This window comes from Phacochoerus africanus, chromosome 10 (genome assembly GCF_016906955.1).
Source record: "Phacochoerus africanus isolate WHEZ1 chromosome 10, ROS_Pafr_v1, whole genome shotgun sequence".
NCBI classification, from domain to species: Eukaryota; Metazoa; Chordata; class Mammalia; order Artiodactyla; family Suidae; genus Phacochoerus; species Phacochoerus africanus.
Genome location: NC_062553.1, coordinates 130,372,258 through 130,390,808, shown reverse-complemented (window position 1 = coordinate 130,390,808; position 18,551 = coordinate 130,372,258). Strand labels below are relative to the sequence as shown.

The 18,551-nt window shown below is 47.5% G+C and overlaps 1 protein-coding gene across 8 annotated transcripts in view; it reads right to left on the bottom strand.

Annotated features, from left to right (window-relative positions):
- Nucleotides 1–2,938: 2,938 nt before the first annotated feature.
- The window catches only part of FAM13A (family with sequence similarity 13 member A), a 325,535-nt gene continuing 309,922 nt past the window's right edge, over nucleotides 2,939–18,551 (bottom strand). For 4 of the 8 annotated variants that reach the window (XM_047799215.1, XM_047799218.1, XM_047799221.1 and 1 more), the window contains 6 exons: nucleotides 16,759–16,854; nucleotides 15,796–15,840; nucleotides 15,208–15,291; nucleotides 8,675–8,871; nucleotides 7,984–8,085; nucleotides 2,939–5,266 (listed from right to left, as the gene is read on the bottom strand). In XM_047799215.1, the coding sequence (XP_047655171.1) occupies nucleotides 5,140–5,266; nucleotides 7,984–8,085; nucleotides 8,675–8,871; nucleotides 15,208–15,291; nucleotides 15,796–15,840; nucleotides 16,759–16,854 (651 nt within the window). In that variant the 3' untranslated portion in view covers nucleotides 2,939–5,139. The remainder of the gene's footprint in view (nucleotides 5,267–7,983; nucleotides 8,086–8,674; nucleotides 8,872–15,207; nucleotides 15,292–15,795; nucleotides 15,841–16,758; nucleotides 16,855–18,551) is intronic. The other 4 variants (XM_047799216.1, XM_047799222.1, XM_047799220.1 and 1 more) reach the window with 2 other exon arrangements.

The following is an 18,551-nucleotide window of genomic DNA, read 5'->3' as shown; positions in this document are numbered from 1 at the left end:
CACTTCGAGCGTCTATAACACGTGCAGCTTAAAGCACACGTTCAGGCCTGGCTTGCACCAGGGGCGAGCCACTTACCTGCATGGCTGAGATGTGCCTCTTCTCCTGAGTCACAGTTTTCTGGTGGCCTCTTTAGCTTCAGAGCCGTGAACAGCTGGTGTATTTACCTACGATGGCCTCCTTGCCTTTGGAAATGTACTTGAACAACTGTTTGCCTTAACACATTTCTCTCTGCCCCCTCCAGCCCCTTCCAGGAGTTGTTTGAAAGGCAGCTAAAGCACAGAGCAGAAACCCGTTTCCGTACGACCATCCAGGCCTGTCTAGCTTGGACCCAGTTTGTTTCACCTTCCAGGGCCCTCCCTGGAGACAGAACAACCAATCTCACTCCCCAGGAGCTCAAGGGAGTAGCCTGATTTCTGACTGAAGGGAAAAGTCAGACCCCACAGGGCAGGTTCCATAGCACGTTCCTGACGCTGTCAAAGATTTGAGAAACATGCATGATGAAAAATATTTTATTTAAGTTTCTACAAAATACAGTCATGTACAAAAATGTACATAACATGTTTTCACTCAGTTTACATTTTAAAAAAGGAACACCTGTAATTGCAAATACTTTCTGCTTATACATCATGTAAACATTGCTCCGGGCCAGGTGATTGACTAAAATTGCATCCATCCACTCTTGGAGATGTTTGGGGCCCTGTCGGTGCTTTCAGATCGAGAATGACATCTGCCAACGTGACGTCTTGAGCTGCGCACATGACCACGACTGGCTGGATTCCAGGCGGAACGAGACCCTCCGGCGGCATAACTGCAGTTTCATAGCGACACGGAAGCTGCAGATGCAGATTGCATCCGCGGAGACCTGCACCCGACCTCAGCCTATCCACATACACCTGTTATGAAGGATGCAGAGATGCCCCCAAGGGCTCAGGCTCTACTCGGGAAGGTGGCCGATGCCCCCGTGCAGTGGCTGCCTCTACATCACCCGTCTTTGGCGCCTGCTGGGTCAGCCACCGCGTGAAGCAGCGTCAGTGAGCACCACGTCACTACCTACAGATTTCAGAATATGCTTAGCCCAGCTTTTCACAAAATGTACTCTACAGTAGATGTTTGAGAGTCACCTGGGGAAACAAATAAAAGGAATGAAGGAAAGGAAAGGAAACACATCCTGGCTTTTGCCAACTCATGGGCTTCCGAGGAAACACTGCTTCAGTGTTTTAGTCCAGGGCTCTTCCTATTGGTTTAACCTAAGGGATGCTCTGAAAGAGAGTCACGGAGCTGGGGATCTTGGCACAGATCAACCACCCCCTGCCCAAGGAAGCAGCGTCTCAGGAAGACCCGTCCTGAAAGCAACGCCGGTTTAGACCACGACCAGATTCTCACAGAGCAGTTAAGAGCCTTCAACTGTAAATTATCATCAAAGGTACTGAGGTCTAAACCCTTAAGACAAAATGGCATCTTCATGCTCAGATGAAGAATCTCTTAAAAAACGAATCAACAAACTTTCAATTTTGATTGTCCTTATACATCTGTGATCAGTTCTAGATACAGGGCTCCAGTCTGTCTACTGAGAACCAGGCAGCCTGAGAAGCAACCAGCTTAATCGGCCACATGGCTGCACTTTGAGTCCCATAATAAACCTTAATATTCACCTTATAAGGAATTCTACGCTCGACCACATTAATAAATGCCCAGTCTTGGGGCGGGGGTGGGGGGGGTGCTCCAAGATTGCTGGCCTGGGGACATGTCGGTGCCACACTGATGACAACAAGTGCAGCCCTGAGGCATTTGTCCCCAGGCTAGAGATGCCACACCTGGGAGCAGACACGCCCTATAATGGGTTCTTCCACCACCATGCAAATGTTGCATCAGAATGAGACAAAGCACAAATCCCACTGATGTCACAAACAGAGGCATAGCTGATCCCTGCCTAACAAATAATCTCTTTTGACCTCAGACTGGCGCCCAAAGGGGTCTAATTACTAGCTCACAGTGAATTATAGCTAGCAATTACAAAAATTAGTTCTCTAGTTTGAAATTTGATTTTTTTTTTGTAGAAAATTTCCCAGAATCAGAGAGCACCGAGATTGCGCGCGATTCCCTTTACCAACACGAGTCTGGAGAAACTTCTCAGCAAGCCCTTACCCTCAACCTCGCACACGGGTGTCTAAAAAGCGAAATCGAAATGCAATGTTTCGAAGATGAACTGCAGTCATGACAGACACGTACACCTCTATTTCAAGGTTCACTCCAGACCGCAACACCATAAGAGCAAACGCTGGCGTTCCTGCTGCGCTGCAGTGGAGATGAATCTGACTACCATCCAAAAGGATGTGGGTTCCATCCCTGGCCTCGCTCAGGGGGTTAAGGATCCGGCGTCGCTGTGAGCGGTGGTGTAGGTCACAAACGTGGCTCGGCTCTGATGTTGCTGTGGTTGTGGCGCAGGTCAGCAGCTACAGCTGCAGTTTGACTCCTATAGCTTGGGACCTCCATATGGAGTGGGTGCGGCCCTACGAAGCAAAAAAAAAAAAAGAAAATGCTGGTGAAAAGGACAAGCCTCTGCTCTAATTCTTACAATCATACCATCAAGTTTCTTCATGCTTGACTTTTCCTTATCATTGCTATTAAGGAACCTTTGACATTTCTTTTGTTGGCATGTGCTAATAAACACACATTCCCAAGAGAGCAAAGCCAAAACCGCAGTCCAGAGTATTCTGTGGGAAGCCAATTAAGCCACTGCCTCTGGGGCCCTGAGACTCTGGGCTGCAGAAACGGTTGCTGTGGAAACAAATTTACCATTTCTGGCAGGGCCAGAACCTCCTGACGAACGTGTCTTCAGATAGAATCTAGTGTAAATAGGGCTCCCCCTGCTTAATTCTGGCACCTTCTAGAAAGCATGCTGATTACTAGAAATCGCAAAGGAAACACGACATTCCGTACTGTAACGTGGTGTTTTATTCAGTCGCACAATTTGGAATGGGGATTCCTGAATAAATCTGGTACTTGATTTACCTTTGGCAGAAGCAACGGATTTCAAAACATTTAGTAGCTTCTCACGTACACAGAGCCTTTTCCTCTTTAAAGTTCTGAGCATGTTAGTATTTTTCGAAACAGTACTCAAGCAGATGTGCTTTGAAAGTTAACTGGCGATGATGTGATTTATAGTACAGCTTAGTTAAGAGAATAATTACTCAAAAAGGACAAACTAGACATGTATTTCTTTTAAAAAATACAATTTTTGGTCATGTGAAATGATTCATGTTCAGATTTCAAAAATAGAAAACGTTCTAAAGTGCATCATTTTATTTATAATATAACTCCTTGAAATTATAAGCAATCTGCAATGTAAACAGTTGAGCAAAGAATACCATATATATATACATATATATATATATATGTATATATATATACAACATATATATATATATATATGTTGTAGGGTTATGTACCGTCTTTAAGTGTGTGGATTAAACCGGGGCACTTCTGATACACAGCTCCTGCTTCTAGAAGATAATTTTTTATGAGCAAGCTTACAGGTATTATTTTTTCTTCTACTCCTGATTTAAACAATGTTCAACCAACAGAGAGCTGCTGCCTCACTTCAGCAATGGAAAATGCTACTGCACATTCAATCTGATCAGGCAATTCCTCGAGAACCCATTTGGGAAACTGACAAACAAAACAAAATGGTACCCTTTGGTGTCCTGTTCAACCTGCGACATTCTCTTCAAAAGGCAAAGTCTGCTGAAGCACCATCTCTGGGCAACCAGTGGCTGCTGTGTAGACACCTGTGCTCGACCTCAGACAGTACAAAGGGGGACTTGGATGGGCAGGCAGAGCCAGAACTCGCCTCAGTGTGGATACAGAGCGTCCGAAAGTAACCATTGACAAGATGACATCAGCCCAGAGATGAAGGATTTGGGGTCTTAAATTTCCTGGTCCCTCCAACATGTCTAATATAGACAGCTTTGTGACACAGTCTTTGAAGAAATCCTAATCACATTTGGCTACATGTCATTATTTTTTCTCTTTATACATGATCTTGAAAACAGTGTGACGGAGATTCTGCCTTGGGTTGAGTTCTGAGAGCTACACTTACCCCTCAGTTCGATTTTTAGTGCAGGTTCACTTAAAAAAAAAAAATTGAACTCTGGTAAGTACTCAGGAGGTTTAGAATACAGACTCTTTCTCTCCGATGATCCTTTACACTGAAGCTAAGAATCAAGCAAGACCCTTTTGTTTGGCTACAGCCCAAACCACACCTAACCTTCAACAGGCTGCTGGCTTCCTCCCTCAGCGCTGGATATTGAAATCGGAGGCTCATAAGTGCAGTCAGCGTTCAGGGAGGAACTCTCCAGGCTCTCCACCGGTGCCTAATTTAAAAATCAGCACAAACACAGCCGCTGCTCCAGCCCCCACCCCGACCTCCACAGGTGGTCCAGCCCCGGTCAGGGATCCAAATTCTATCCGCTGAGCACGTCTTGGAGAAACACACGGTCGCCTGGAGGATGCGCTGCCATTCTGGGCAGATGCTGCTTCCATCACCCGAGAGCTGAACGGGAAGCAACGCGCACGACTGGGGAAGACGCAGCTCTGAGGAAAGGTCACGAGAACCGGGTCGAGGCAGCGAACGGGGGCTCTGATGCGTGTTTCCACGTTGCCGGGGGCCAGAGAGAATGCGCACGCGCACGGCAAGTCCGCTCTCCAAAGTGAAGTCCTGAGCTTGTTTTTGTCACAGTTCGAGGACGGTCTGCTTCTCAGTGACCCAGGGAAGAACAGGGTGTATTCTCCGTAGATGAGTGTGTTTCCACGTCGTGAGGCATCGCGGCTGCTGTGGGTGAAGCCTCCGCCGCCGCATGTCTCTGTGCACAAGGATGCGGGGGAACGTGACGTTGCCTCCCAACATCCCTGCGAGGGGCAGGTGGCCTCCTTCCTCCTAGGGGGTTTCTAAGGCAGGCAAAGGGCACTGGAGCTGACCCCAATGGCCTGGAGGCAGAAGGGGCACATGCTTTGCAGGTCCGGCTCCGAGGCTGCCTTCCAGTTTCTGCAGCGCTGCTATTACACCAGGGGAGGCGGTGGCGGGGGGGGCACATTTACGCTGCATCCCCAGCCCCCTTTGCTTGGACAGGGCTGCCTCCTCACATGGACTTGGAATCCGTGTCTCTCTTGCTGATGAGCACCTCCAGGAGCCTCAGTTTGGCCTTAATGTGCTTATATTCGTTGTACTCTTCAGCCATGGGAGTGCGATCTTCCTTCTGGACGTTTCTAAGGGAAACAAAGGGAAAAGGGGCTGCTGACCACCTGCTGTCTCTCCCAGAGGATGCTGTTTCTCAGGTGAATTATCATCATGGGGAAACCTGCAGTCCCCAGAGAATTGGTGCTGCCAAGCCATCGTTTGGTATCAAGGCTGGAGCTGGATGTAGACAAGCGGTGACAGGCACCAGACCACTGAGTTTTTTTCGAGAGCTACCCTGGCATCTCGCGGAATGAGAGGAAGGAACATAGAGGTGTCCTCTCTCTGCTGTTCCTACCTGGGAATTCACACTAAGTCTCCATACCCTGAAATCCTTGATTTATACTTAATACTTGGCTGTATTTCATCTAATGAACTGTTAAATTTCTAACTAGGTATTGGTATATCCATGATTCAGTTTTTTCAAAAACAGATAGTTAATATGCCTACTTCTTATAATAACTAGTCTTAGAATTCAGCAATTGGATCCCAGAATCCTAGTAAATAAGGCTTTACAGTTTACTGAGTAATCTTATATGCTTACCTTTTATAGGCACACGTATTAACTGGGAGCTGATTACAGGGTAAGCGCTGTGCTAAGTGCTCTGAATCTGGGCTCTAGTACAACCCGCAGGAGAACCTGATGGAATGCCGCTGTTACCCACAGGCTTTGCCAATCGTTCTGCATGCAGATGGGTTTTCCTGATGTGTTTGAGGGAGAAGGTGGCACCACGTCTTACTCCGCCACCATCTTGATCCCGCCTGTTCCCCACATTCTTCACCACCCTGCGGAACTGTCCTGCTGCTCACCCCACTTTGAGACACAAGGGTCAAGACCAGTCTGCCTTCTCTTCTTACTAAAGAGCCAACATGGGAAAGGCGGTTGCTTGGGGTTCATTTCATGGTGCTCAGTGAACAGATTTTATGCCTGCTCTGCCGGTCCAAGGAAAGGGTCCCAGATGGCTCCCCGAAGAGGGGAGGGAAGGGGGGCGTGTGACCCCAGCCCTGGACGTGCCCTTGAAGGGCTTCACTCACCTCAGACCCAAAGTGATGGAACCAGAGTTTGTGACATCTGAGGTCCCCCCAACAGGTCTACAGGTGCATGATGGTTACTGATTCCCATCAACTGTATTTTCTTAAAACGTCTGAAGGGTACGTAATTGTAGGATATCTATGCATCACGTGACTTTAACCATATGGGGAAAATGAACAAACCAAAAATACGCTTGGAAAGAAGGCTGGAATGAACCATATCGAAACATTAGTCCTGGCTTGTCTTTGGTTATTATTAATATTGTGTGTGTTCTTTCTTTTATCTGGTTATCTGTATTTTCTAAATATCCTACAATTCATGGAGAAAGAAAAGCAAATATTTAGGCATAAAAATTTATAGACAAAATTTAAAAAACTTGAGAAAGTCCTTATAGGAGAGATTCAATTCAGGGACCCTAAAAATAAATATATACAATAACTGAAATAAAATGAAATAGAGAACATTTTAAATGCCAAAGTTAATTTTTATAGTACTTTTCTTTCCCAGTACTTTTGAGAAGTATGAAAAGAGATGTAAAGAGAAACTGTATTTACACTGTTTAGATTTTTTTTCCCTTTTCTCTCTCTCTTTTTTTTTTTTTTTGCCTCCTCATGACATATGGAGCTCCCAGGCCAGGGATTAGATCCGAGCCACACTTGCAACCTCTACCGCAGCTGCAGCATGGCTGGATCCTTTCACCCACTGTGCCGGGCTGGGGATCGAACCTGAGTCTTTGCACTGCAGAGGCGCCGCTGATCTGTCGCACCATAGCAGGAACTCCTCCACTGTTTCAATAACTTGGATTAAAATAAAATCATTTAAAAATGATAAAACTTAATTCCAGTGTCAGAAACAGAAATCTGTTCTCTGTTCTACCCTTGTCTGATGCTATGACTTGAGTAAGACATTCTGGGTGGCCACCTGCCAACAGGGAACACTAGTCCTCAGTATAATTCTCTGTGGTGATGACTCCATTATACCTTAAAACTCAAGGTGGACTTACTGCTTCTTGTGAATTTCTCATTCCACCTGACAAATGAACTTAAAACCCAAAAAGATCTACAGTATCTCTTTCCTTATTTCTCCTTCAAGCTCATTAAGACAAAAAACCAAAAATCAAAACCAGCGCTGCCAATGAGAAACTTCGCTTTAGGAGTTCCCATCGTGGCACAGTGGAAACAAATCCAACTAGGACCCATGAGGTTGTGGGTTCGATCCCTGGCCTTGCTCAGTGGGTTAAGGATCCAGTGTTGTGGTGAGCTCAGGTGTAGGTCGCAGACTCGACTTGGATCTGATGTTGCTGTGGCTGTGGTGCAGGCTGGCAGCCGTAGCTCTGATTGGACCCCTAGCTTGGGAACCTCCATATGCCGCAAGTGCAGCCATAAAAATAAACAAAAAAAAAAAAAAGAGAGAGAGAAATTTAGCTTTAAGCTACTCACTTTAGATCAGCATTAGGTTAGTTTTACAATTATTAGCCCAAAACCGTATCAGTCTTGGATACTGTCCAATGAGCATTTCTTCCTGAAGGACCGCACGAACCCCACCGTCTCACATCCACCCCAAAGGGGCCCTGGGCACAAACCCAAGGACTGGGCTACAGGAAGGATGCAGGGTGGCGCCCGTGGGGGGGAGGCGGTACTCAGATGTGACTGAGAAGCAGGAGGCTGTGTGGGTGGGGAGGGGGAGGGGGAGGGGGAGGAAGTCCCACGTCCTTACCTTCCATTTTGTCTGAAAAAATTGTCTTCAAAATCACGCAGCTTCTTTCGAATCCTTTTCTTTTCTTCTCTCATTTCCTGCAGGTGTTCCAAGAGTTCTGGTCTAAGAGGAGCGGAAGCATTTCAAGAAAGCGGAGTTAAATCAGAATTATTAGAAATGTAATGAATCAGCGACTTGATGGTAGTTGTGGGGAAAGGGAAAAAAAAGCATATACAGGCAGAAACTGCTGAGGGAGCTGGAGGTCAGCAGAAATGGGTGTTTTTTATCACCCAGAAGCCAAAGCACACTGATGACAGATACGGCTCCTGGGGCGCCTGCAAGGCTCCGGCTCCTTAGGAATTCTTCAGGCTTGTGAAATCCCATGGCACTTTGTCATATTTTGCTTTGAAAGGAAGAGATGACATCTGTGCTTAGTGGGTGTTAAGTGGTGAGCTGTGGAGCACAGACCCCCACGATGCCACTGTAGTGCCCTCCCGATTACTTGGGCAAGATCTCGGACGCCCCCTCAAATAAAGTGGGATGAAGCCCAGAAGACTGCTGAACCAGAAATGAAAATGCACACTGTTTTATCCACATACACCCCCGGGAAGTCACCTGTGTTTTGCCAGCCAATTTATTTAAACACAAAGGCTAATATTTCAGAAAGTTATGTTTACCGAAACATTTCAGTACCACCACCAAAACAACATACATTGAAGCTGCATGAAGATTTGAAAGTCCGGTGTCCTGGCTGCATTTGGATGGCATTTTATCATCCATGGGGGAAATAAACCCATCAGCATCATCGTCGAATTGGTCCAGAAAACAACGTGCGCTGAACTCGGTTTTCAGGGTGACTGTGAAGTCCGGCTTTGTGTTCTTATCATCTTCTGAACCCTCCTCTTCTTCCTGGAGATACAGGAAGCAACCCCAGTAAAAATCTGGTTATGTTTTTGAGCCCTCGTTCATTATAAGTATGATATAATGATCCCTTAAGTACCCAGATCCCATAAAGAGTCTCTGTATATCTATGTTTAGCCAGACATGTGCACATGATATAGACATGTTATGAATATCTCTACATGCACAGTAAATGAGACAAACACTAAACACAGATACACTCAAGAGGGAAAAAACTATGAAAAAACAAGTGCACAGCACAATTAACAGCTATCAAGGCCAAGGGTAGGAAGGAACAACCACCATAACGTACAACCCAAATCAAATGATGCAAATGGATTTAAAAAACCCAGCGCTGTGGTAACACCTAATAAAATCCATCCCCAGAAACCAGGGCTTTAAGGATTGATTCCATTACTTATGTACCTCGGAATTTTAAAAATTCATCTATAAACATTTTCAGAAATGCAACAATACAGCCTTCCTATTTAAAAGCTGAGATTATAAAATATGTGTGGTTGCTTGATGCACAAAATTGTAGGAAACTTTTGAGAAGATTTATCTTTCCACGACTGGAATCATAAAATGTTTGTTTTGGCAAAGAACTCCCAAGGGGGATAGCTTTATTTTTCGGCATCCAAGATTCTAAGTAAGGAAAGCGTGATATTCTCTGTCTTGATAATGATGCACTCAGAAAAGCAATGAGGTCAAATGAGAATTTCTTCATGCCAATTTAAAGCTGTGAGTCTAAGAATCAATATCAGAGTCTGAAAGAGATTTAAGTTTTAGTAATTTTTTCATTTTTATTTTTTTTGCTTTTTAGGGCTGTACCTGAGACATATGGAAGTTCCCAGGCTTGGGATTGAACTGGAGCTACAGTCGCTGGCCTGCACCACAGCCACAGCAACTACGGACTGGAGCCACGTCTGTGACCTACACCAGAGCGCATGGCAGCACCAGATCCCCGACCTATTGAGTGAGGCCAGGGATCAAACCCGCATCCTCATGGATACTAGTTGGATTAATTTCCTCTGTGCCATGATGGGAACTCCTTTATTTTTTCATTAAAAAAAATTTTTTTTTTTCTTTTTAGGGCCACACCCAGAGCATATGGACGTTCCCAGGCTAGGGGCTGAATCGGAACTACAGCTGCCGGCCTCCACCAGAGCCACAGCAACGCCAGAGCCCAGTCTTGTCTGTGACCTACACCACAGCTCACGGCAACGCCAGGTCCTTAACCCACTGAGGGGGCCAGGGATGGAACCCACATCCTCGTGGATACTAGTCAGGTTTGTTTCTGCTGAGCCACAACGGGAACTCTGGACAGATTTTGAAAGAAGTAATTTACTGCCAAAACGTACAGTCAGACCAGAAAAGAAAATCCTAGTATCTTGAAAAATCAAAACATTGGTTAGGTGTCCAGCGGCATGAACAACAGGTATGACCTCAGTTGTTAGTTCAACCCAGTGGCTTCAGTGGGGGTGCGGCCAACGGCCACTGGGAGCCAGGAGTCGCCGCCAGTGATGGGCAAACACAAGGATTCAAACTCTCTGCGGTGGATTTTCTCACCATAAAGTTTGGTATGTTTATAATGGTGTCTCTGAAGAGACATAATGCAAATAACCAAACAGGCAAAACCAAAAGACTAACCCACAACTACAACACCACTGCTGCTATGAAGGAATGGAGGCAACCCTGGCAAAAACCAGGGGGCCTTTCCAGATTCTGCTGTGACTTCAGATCTTCCGTCTCTTAGTCCACAGACCTAAATGCTTTGTTATTAACTTTTTAAAATTAAAAGCGTTTAAAAATGTACAGAGTGAAAGTGGCTTTTAAGTCAATAAACATTTCTCTTTCGTCTAAGAGGAAGTAGCAAGTCCTGTCTACGCTGGCTTTATACGAATTGAGATAAACAGGTGGAGGACGTGAGCAGGTGCACCAGGCACAGGGGCAGCGCCGTGACCTCTGCTCCCCGCCCCTTCCCTGGAAGAGGAAGACCAGGTGAGACCACCTGGCGGTACACTCTGCAGAGGCAAGGGTTTGGGCCTCTGTGTCACCTGCTGTCCCTGGAGCTCAGCCAATGCCCGCCTATATTAGATGCTCAATAAATGTCTGCTAGCTCAGTGATTCCAGTTTAAAAGCGAAATACAAACTCCTATGAGGAGCCTGTTAAAGCCCAAGACAGATAAGAAATGAAGTCAGGGGTCTAGGCCTTCACCACTTATAACCCAATTCCCGAGGGAACTCAAAAATGTGAGCCTGTGTCTTGCCCATCCTGAGAACTCAATCTTTTTAAGATGAAGCTAAACAAAACTATTCTCAGTGAGCTGTGAAAATCGTCGGAAAGAAGAAAACAGCAAAACAGATCTTCAGATCATAAGACCATCAGGCTGTTGTGGCTACTGAGTAGATTCTAGAAGGAATCGGTATCTAGGTAACATACGAGGACTTGAAAAAGAATGGGTGATCAGCACTGGCTCCTTGGACACAAAGGGTGAAAACTGATCATTTTTCCTTTTTTGATAGGATTGGCATAATATCTGGATTTCAGTAAAGAAGGAGGTATGCTGATCTGTGACAGGAAAGCAGGCTGTGAAAATTTATGCAGAGCGCCGCTGCAATGCTGCTATGCATTTGGAGGGGAGGCTCTAGCAGACACTTTGCCTGACCTGGTTTTATCAGTCACTCGGATAAGGTGCCAAAGGCAGAGTCACAAAATGGGTAGACAGATGTAGGGTTGTCTGGTGTGCTTACACAGAACCTAGATTTCATCTATTTCATCAGGCTGGAATAGAAGGATGAATAGTAAAATGGAAATTTAAGGTCCTATAATTAAATTAGGAAAAAAAAAAAAAAGCTGGACACAAAGTCACTAAGCAATCCCTGGACATGGGAGCTTGGGGGTTGCATAAATCAACAGTGAGGTGGGGCCATAAGCCATGGTCCTCACCTGGGGGCAGGTTGCTCCCTGGGGAACCTTTAACAATGTCTGGGGGCATTCCAGGTTGTCACACTGGGGAGGGGGTGGGCCTCGTGCACCCCTGGCATCCAGTGGGTGGAGGCCAGCCTGTCCTCCAACGAAGAGTTCTCTGGCCCAAACATCTACAGAGGTTGAGACGTCCAGCCCAAGAAAGACTAAGATGCACTCACAACATACTGGCAGTCATGCTGGCATAGACTTGCAGAACTGAAGGGCCTTAGTCATCCAGATCAAGGTCAGGACTAGTCCTTGGTCCTCTGTCCTGCTGGTTAAACCATGTCTAGAATCATGTACCGTCCTGGGGGTCAGTTTTTAAGAGGGACATAGACAGATGGGTGTGTGCATAGACAGCAGAGCCACTGGGCTCTCCGAAGGTCTGGAGCCCAGATCACATGAGAAAGAGTAAGAAGAAGCTGGAGGAAAACTGTTCACAGGGTGTGGGTGGGAGTGGGCAGGGCGGCGGACTGTTAACACACAAAGTGCTCTCAAGGATCTCGAGGAAGGAGTTCCCATCGTGGCTCAGTGGTTAATGAATCCGACTAGGAACCATGAGGTTGTAGGTTCGATCCCTGGCCTTGCTCTGTGGGTTAAGGATCCGGCGTTGCCGTGAGCTGTGGTGTAGGTTGCAGATCAAGGCTCGGATCCTGCGTTGCTGTGGCTGTGGTGTAGGATGGTGGCTACAGCTCCAATTAGACCCGTGGTCTGGGAACCTCCATATGCCCCGGGTGCGGCCCTAGAAAAGGCAAAAAGACGAAAAAAAAAAAGGGATCTCAAGGAAGAAGCAGTAGGCTCGTTCCATGTTGCTCCAGAGGCAAAACTAAGCCTATGGGTTGAAAGTAATACAGGGACAACTATGAATATTATAATTTATTTTCATTAAATATATTTTATAGTTATTCAGCTCATACATTCTAAAATTACATACAATTACTATATCTGATAATTTAAAAAAGGATAGTTGTAAAACTAATAATGTAAGTTTTAAGCTATTCCTGATGCTTAGCCCTTGTAGCGAGCAGCCTTACTCTCTTCATGGCTGTAAACTTTTCAAGCTTGAGGATATGGAATCCTTCTTAGGGACAATGTCTCCCATCTGTCAGAAAAGTTCTAGAGAAAATTCCAGGAGGAGAACTGACTTGAGGATCTGTAGGATTTGGGGGCTGGAAGATCTAGGGCTTTGAGACTAGAGCTGGCTCCCTTTGCACACAGCTGGTATCTTCCCATAAGCATTTAAAGCCAGGAACGGTGTTTAAAGATATCATTTAGATCCAATCCTCTAATCTGTACACACACCAAAGTCTAAATTGTATTAGAGAATTGCCAATTAGTATAATCCAAATACATGCTGATAAGCTTGGCCAACTGGAACAAAATGAACTGAAAGACAACACTATTTACTAAAGCCATGCACTCATCGCAAATTATCTGCAATTTTGGCCATCATGAGGGCCATGGCCAAAACATCCTTGTGAAAAAAATAAACTAAGCTAAAGGATAAGATTTGGAAGAACGCCCTCTTTTAAAAAGAGCATCATTCGTGTATCTCCCATTTGATTCTTTAGGCAATTGTTAAGTGTCATATTTTGGGTGTGTTTAAGAACACATTTCATCTAGGAACAGTTTTATCACATGCTTCAAAGAGAACTATGCTCATTTTCATACATACACTTGCCCCAATGTTTTCAATGATGGAGATTCATACTTGTGTGAAACTACCAGCTAGCCAAAATGGGTCTTCTTTCATGGACATCAAGCCTTATTGTAAGAAAAGAGCCTGATTTTTAAAGATACAAAGTAGCATATTTGCCTACATTTCCAGTTTACAGGCCTCTTCTAAAACAAGTTTTATTTAAAATAATATGAATAGTGACCACAGTCCCTGGGTAACACCTGAAAGCGAGACCTGCGATGTAGTGAAGACCCTGAGAGGTAAGAAAAGCGACAGAGGGAACCGAAGAGGGGGCCCCCGCAGCCTCTGGTTCCCCATCTGAGTTGCAGTGGAGAGATGCAGGCAAGAAAGTGGGGGGGGGGGTTCTCAGCTGGTGGCCCTCCATGGGAGCAAGGCCTCCACAATTCGAAACATTTGCTCCGAACTACAGTCAACAGATGACACTCCAGGCTTGGGACTGCCACGGAAATATGACAAGTGAAACTCTTACCACTCACTTCCACTTGGGGTTTTACTCCCCCTTCCGGCTGAACTGCTAAAAGACCACCACAGATTTTTAGAAAAGACTGACTTTTCCCCTCGAGAGCCCTGTATACGGTAGTCCAGTGTGTTCAGATGTCTAGAACCAAAAACATGAAAGAGGCGGATCCTAGTCCAGGCTAATTAGGTCCCTACAGATCTGTGGGCACAGACGGTACCTCCCATTCTAGCAAAAGAGACCACTGGGGACAAGGGTTACCTGTTTGGTCCTAGTGACTGCTGGTCACAACGCTACGTTCACAGATCAAGGACAGAGGACAATATTAGCACAGAGGACGAAATGTGGGGCAGTGGGGGGCGGGGGGGGGGCAGAGGGGGAGTGGTGCAGCTGCAGCACCTGCAAATCTGTCAGAGAGAACTAAGGTATCTCTCTACAAAATGACCATTTGGGGGAGTTCCCATTGTGGCTCAATGGGTTGTGAACCCAACTAGTATCCATGAGGATGTGGGTTCAATTCCTGGCCTTGCTCAGTGGTTTAGGATCCAGCATTGATCCATGAGCTGTGATATAGGTCACAGATGTGGCTCAGATCCTGAGTTGCTGTGGCTGTGGTGTAGACTGGCAGCTGTAGCTCCAATTCAACCCCTAGCCTGGGAACTCCCCTACACTAAAAAGCAAGAAAAAAACCCTCAAAAAAAACAAAACCCAAAAAGCGACCATTTTTAAATTGTGTGCTACAAAGACTGCTTTGGTTAATTTTGGTTTTTCTATAAACTCAGTACATGAATTTTTTTTTTTAAGTGACCCAATGAGTTGATTTAACAAAATTTTGGAGTAAGGAAAATCCACTCCCCCAACACGGGGGGGAGACAAATGCAAACAGAAAACATTGTGAAAACAAACCCAAAATCCCTGTGAGCAAAGCAAAAACCAACCAAACAGCAGCGAAGGAAACAAAACAAGAAAAGCGAGGGACTGAGATCAAGCTAAGGAGATCAGCTGGTCTACAGCATGAAAGAGGGTCCTTTAAAGTGGGTTCGCAGCAGCTACTGATTTCTGGGAGGGCTGCAGGAAGCGTCGCCACGGGGGCCCAATCCCAGCCCCTTTTCATCCCCGGGGAGTGGGGGTGGGGTGGGGGGTGGGGGGTGAGGGAGGGGTGGGGAGGGGCACAGATGCAGACTCAGCAGCGAGGGGTCAGCAGCTGGAGGTCTTCACCTTTATCTCCTTGAAGAAGGACGCAGTTTCGCCCTCGATAATTGGCTGCAGCAAAGGGCTTCTCCGCTTGCTGGAGGGGGACCCCTGCGACAGGTGTTAATAGGCAGGTTACATGGCGAACCCCTTTTCCCGGCCCCTTCTGCCTCGCCAGGACGTATTTCTGCCTCTTAACTGCAGACTCGAACCCCTCCCCGCCAAGAATTCCCAGGAAAACTACAAACAACGGAAGCTCTTGTCCAAGTGGCTCCTTCACTTCAGAACCCCCCCCCCCCCAGCAACCTCAGAGGCCACATGAGAGCAAGGGCAGCATGAGAGTGGGTTAACCAAACACCCAGAAAAATCCTGAGGAGAAACACTCGCCTCCCCTGCCTTCCCTCCCAATCATGGAAACTTCCAGAACCACTCCAGTCACATAAAAGCATCAAGTGATGCAAAGGTTCTCGACAGGTTGTACGTTCACTCTATCGGAGGGACACTAAAGGCCCCCGACTGGAGCACGAAAAGGATTCCTCAGATCTGCTTTCGGTGGGGAGCTTACTGATGGATTCTGCGGGAAATTTCTAGAAAGGTAGCTTTCTTCAAACACACCTGCCTGAGGTCTCTGGACCCCCGCCCTTCATATGAACACACACACTGTGAAAAGACATACAAAGACCATGTATTGGGCCTAGAAATAAACAAGGAGATTTAAAGCAGGAAGAGAAGAGCAGCCACTAAGAAAATGCACTCCAGCCCCAACAGAAAAGCGAGGCTGAGCCTGCTTCCCACCGAGCCAGAAGCACAACGCCTGACGGCCAGTGGAGGAGGCCCCCAGGGTCCCCCCGAGTTGGGAGCACTGAAACAGAGGTAGCTGTCCCCCACGGGATGGACAGGACAGGACAGCTGCCCTGGCAGCTGGGCCGGGACCAGGGAGGGGAGCTGGCCAGGGCCCTAGAGGGCAGGACACTGCTCCTTACACCTGATGAAACCCAAATTCAAAGCCAAAGGCAGCGAAGTCCAGGGATGGTGGCCCCCGAGCGAGGGTTCCCATCTGTTACCTGCGCTCCCTTTCCTCCCACCTCAGCCTCCAAAGGGAGGCGGCCCCCTCCCCGGGTCCCTTAGGGGATTTCGCCCTGGCCAGGGTTCCAGCAGGGCGGACCCCTCTCTGGGAGGCCCAGAGAAGACTCTGAGCAGAGGCCCCTAGGACCAGAGAGGCCCTCTTGGAGGGGCGCCTGGAGAAGGCACAGCCCTGTCCCCTTGGGCTGTGTTTGGGGAGAGCACAGGGCCGGTGGGCCCAGCACAGGTCAGGGGGAGTGAAGATGGCCAAAGCGTGTCTCCCAGTGGGAAACCCACATTCTTTCAGCTTCGGGTTTTTTGCTCATTTCTGGCAAAGGCGGCCTCAGGAGGCTTTGATAAAATTCCTTATTCCTCAAGCTTAGGGGCCATCCATATTAATGGCAGGTTCAATTATTAAAGACTGTTCATTCACGAGAAGGCAAGTTAGGGTCCCATTAATCAAGCCGGGGCCCCACTCAGCCAGATGGTCAACGGCGCGGCGGTGGATGGACTCACGATGATGGGGACGGTGCTGGCTCGGGACAGGATCTGTTTGACCAGGCGGTACCTGTCGTACAGCGGCTTCATAATCTGACGTTCGTTCTTGCTCACCTGCAACGCAAGAACAGGGGAGCTGAGAAGCCTGCTCCTGGTGGCCAGGCTGGCTATGCATGCTCTGGGCCTAGACAAAGTACAGATGACCCGACGCAAGCCTCACCACTCTTGCCAAATTTATTTAAACCGATAACATCAGTCAATGAACACTCGAAGTAACTGCTTCGGAGTTCTCGCTATGGCTCAGTGGAAACGAATCTGACTAGGATCCATGAGGTTGCAAGTTCGATCCCTGGTCCCGCTCTGGGGGTGAAGGATCCGGCATGGCCCATGAGCTGTGGTGGAGGTCGCACATGTGGCTTGGGTCCCACGTTGCTGTGGCTGTGGTGTAGGCGGGCGGCTACAGCTCCGATTAGACCCCTAGCCTGGGAACCTCCATATGCCTCAGGTGCGGCCCTAGAAAGACAATACATACATACATAAGTAAACCGCTTCAGCTGTGGATCACTGGCGTTCACTCCATCAGCAGTACTGCTTTGCCTATGATCACTGTTTATTAAAACTATGATCATTATTCATGATCAGTTCTTTATTTACAACTCTTCAAGGTTCAGAGTGCCCAGATGATCCATTACTCTCTAGGTCTAGGAAAGAACAGCATGTATTTCTACGATACTACTTCCCATGCCGCTCTGCAATCATTTAAAAAAAAAAAAAAAGGTCTCTCTTCCCCTGGGAATTGTTGTGTTTTTAGGGACACGTTCCGGCCAACAGTAGGTATTCAAGGAACATACGCCTGCAGAATACAGGGATCAGTGCATCTCCGTATCCTAAAAATCTGGCGCAGGGCTCAACCATATTTAAAGGATTGATGCTCTAGGCAGTGGGGAGAAACCAAGGGCAGATGATGGGGATGGTGCTGGCTTCTTCATCGCCTGCCTCTCCTCCCCCCATCACACCTCCAGCTCCAGAGAGAAACCAGGCTGTGTCGCGCCCCCTTGTCTAGTTCCTGGAATGGCCTCCCCTCTGCTCCTGGGTTTGGCAAATTCCAGCCCAAGAGCCACCTCCCTCCCCTGTGCAGCCCTCTTCCGACACGCCCTGTCCTGGGAGACCTGCCAGCGCCGATTGTGGCCCCCGCCCACCGCCCAATGCATATGCTGAAAACTATTCCCCCCTCCCGCACCCCGGATGTGCTGGTATTTGGAAGTGGGGCCTTGGGGAGGTGCTCAGGGCCTGAGGATGCAGCCTTCGGGAGTGGGATGAGCACCCTTATAAAAGAGACCCAGGGAGCTCCCTCGCCCCTTCTGCCACGTGAGGCCAGTGAAAAGTCAGCTGTCTGTGAGTGGCAGGTGGGCCCTTGCCAGACATCAGCACATTAATCTTGGACTTCTCAGCCTCCAGAATCATGAGAGAGAAATTTCTCTTGTTCAGAAGCCACCCAGTCTACGATATTCTATCATAGCAGCCCCAGTGGATGACACACTTTTTTCAGCTGCATCCATGGCATATGGAAGTTCCTGCACCAGGGATGGAACCTAAGCTGCAGTTGTGACCTGTGCCACAGCTGGGGCACTGTGGGATCCTTAACCCACTCTGCTGGCCTGGGGATCAAATGAGTGCTGCCACAGAGATAATGCCATAGCATTAACCCACTGTGCCACAGTGGGAACTCCTGGATGACACACCTTTATACTCTAGAGTAACTCTTTGTTGGTACATCTGTCTCCTCTTTAGACTGTAAGCCCCTTGAGAGC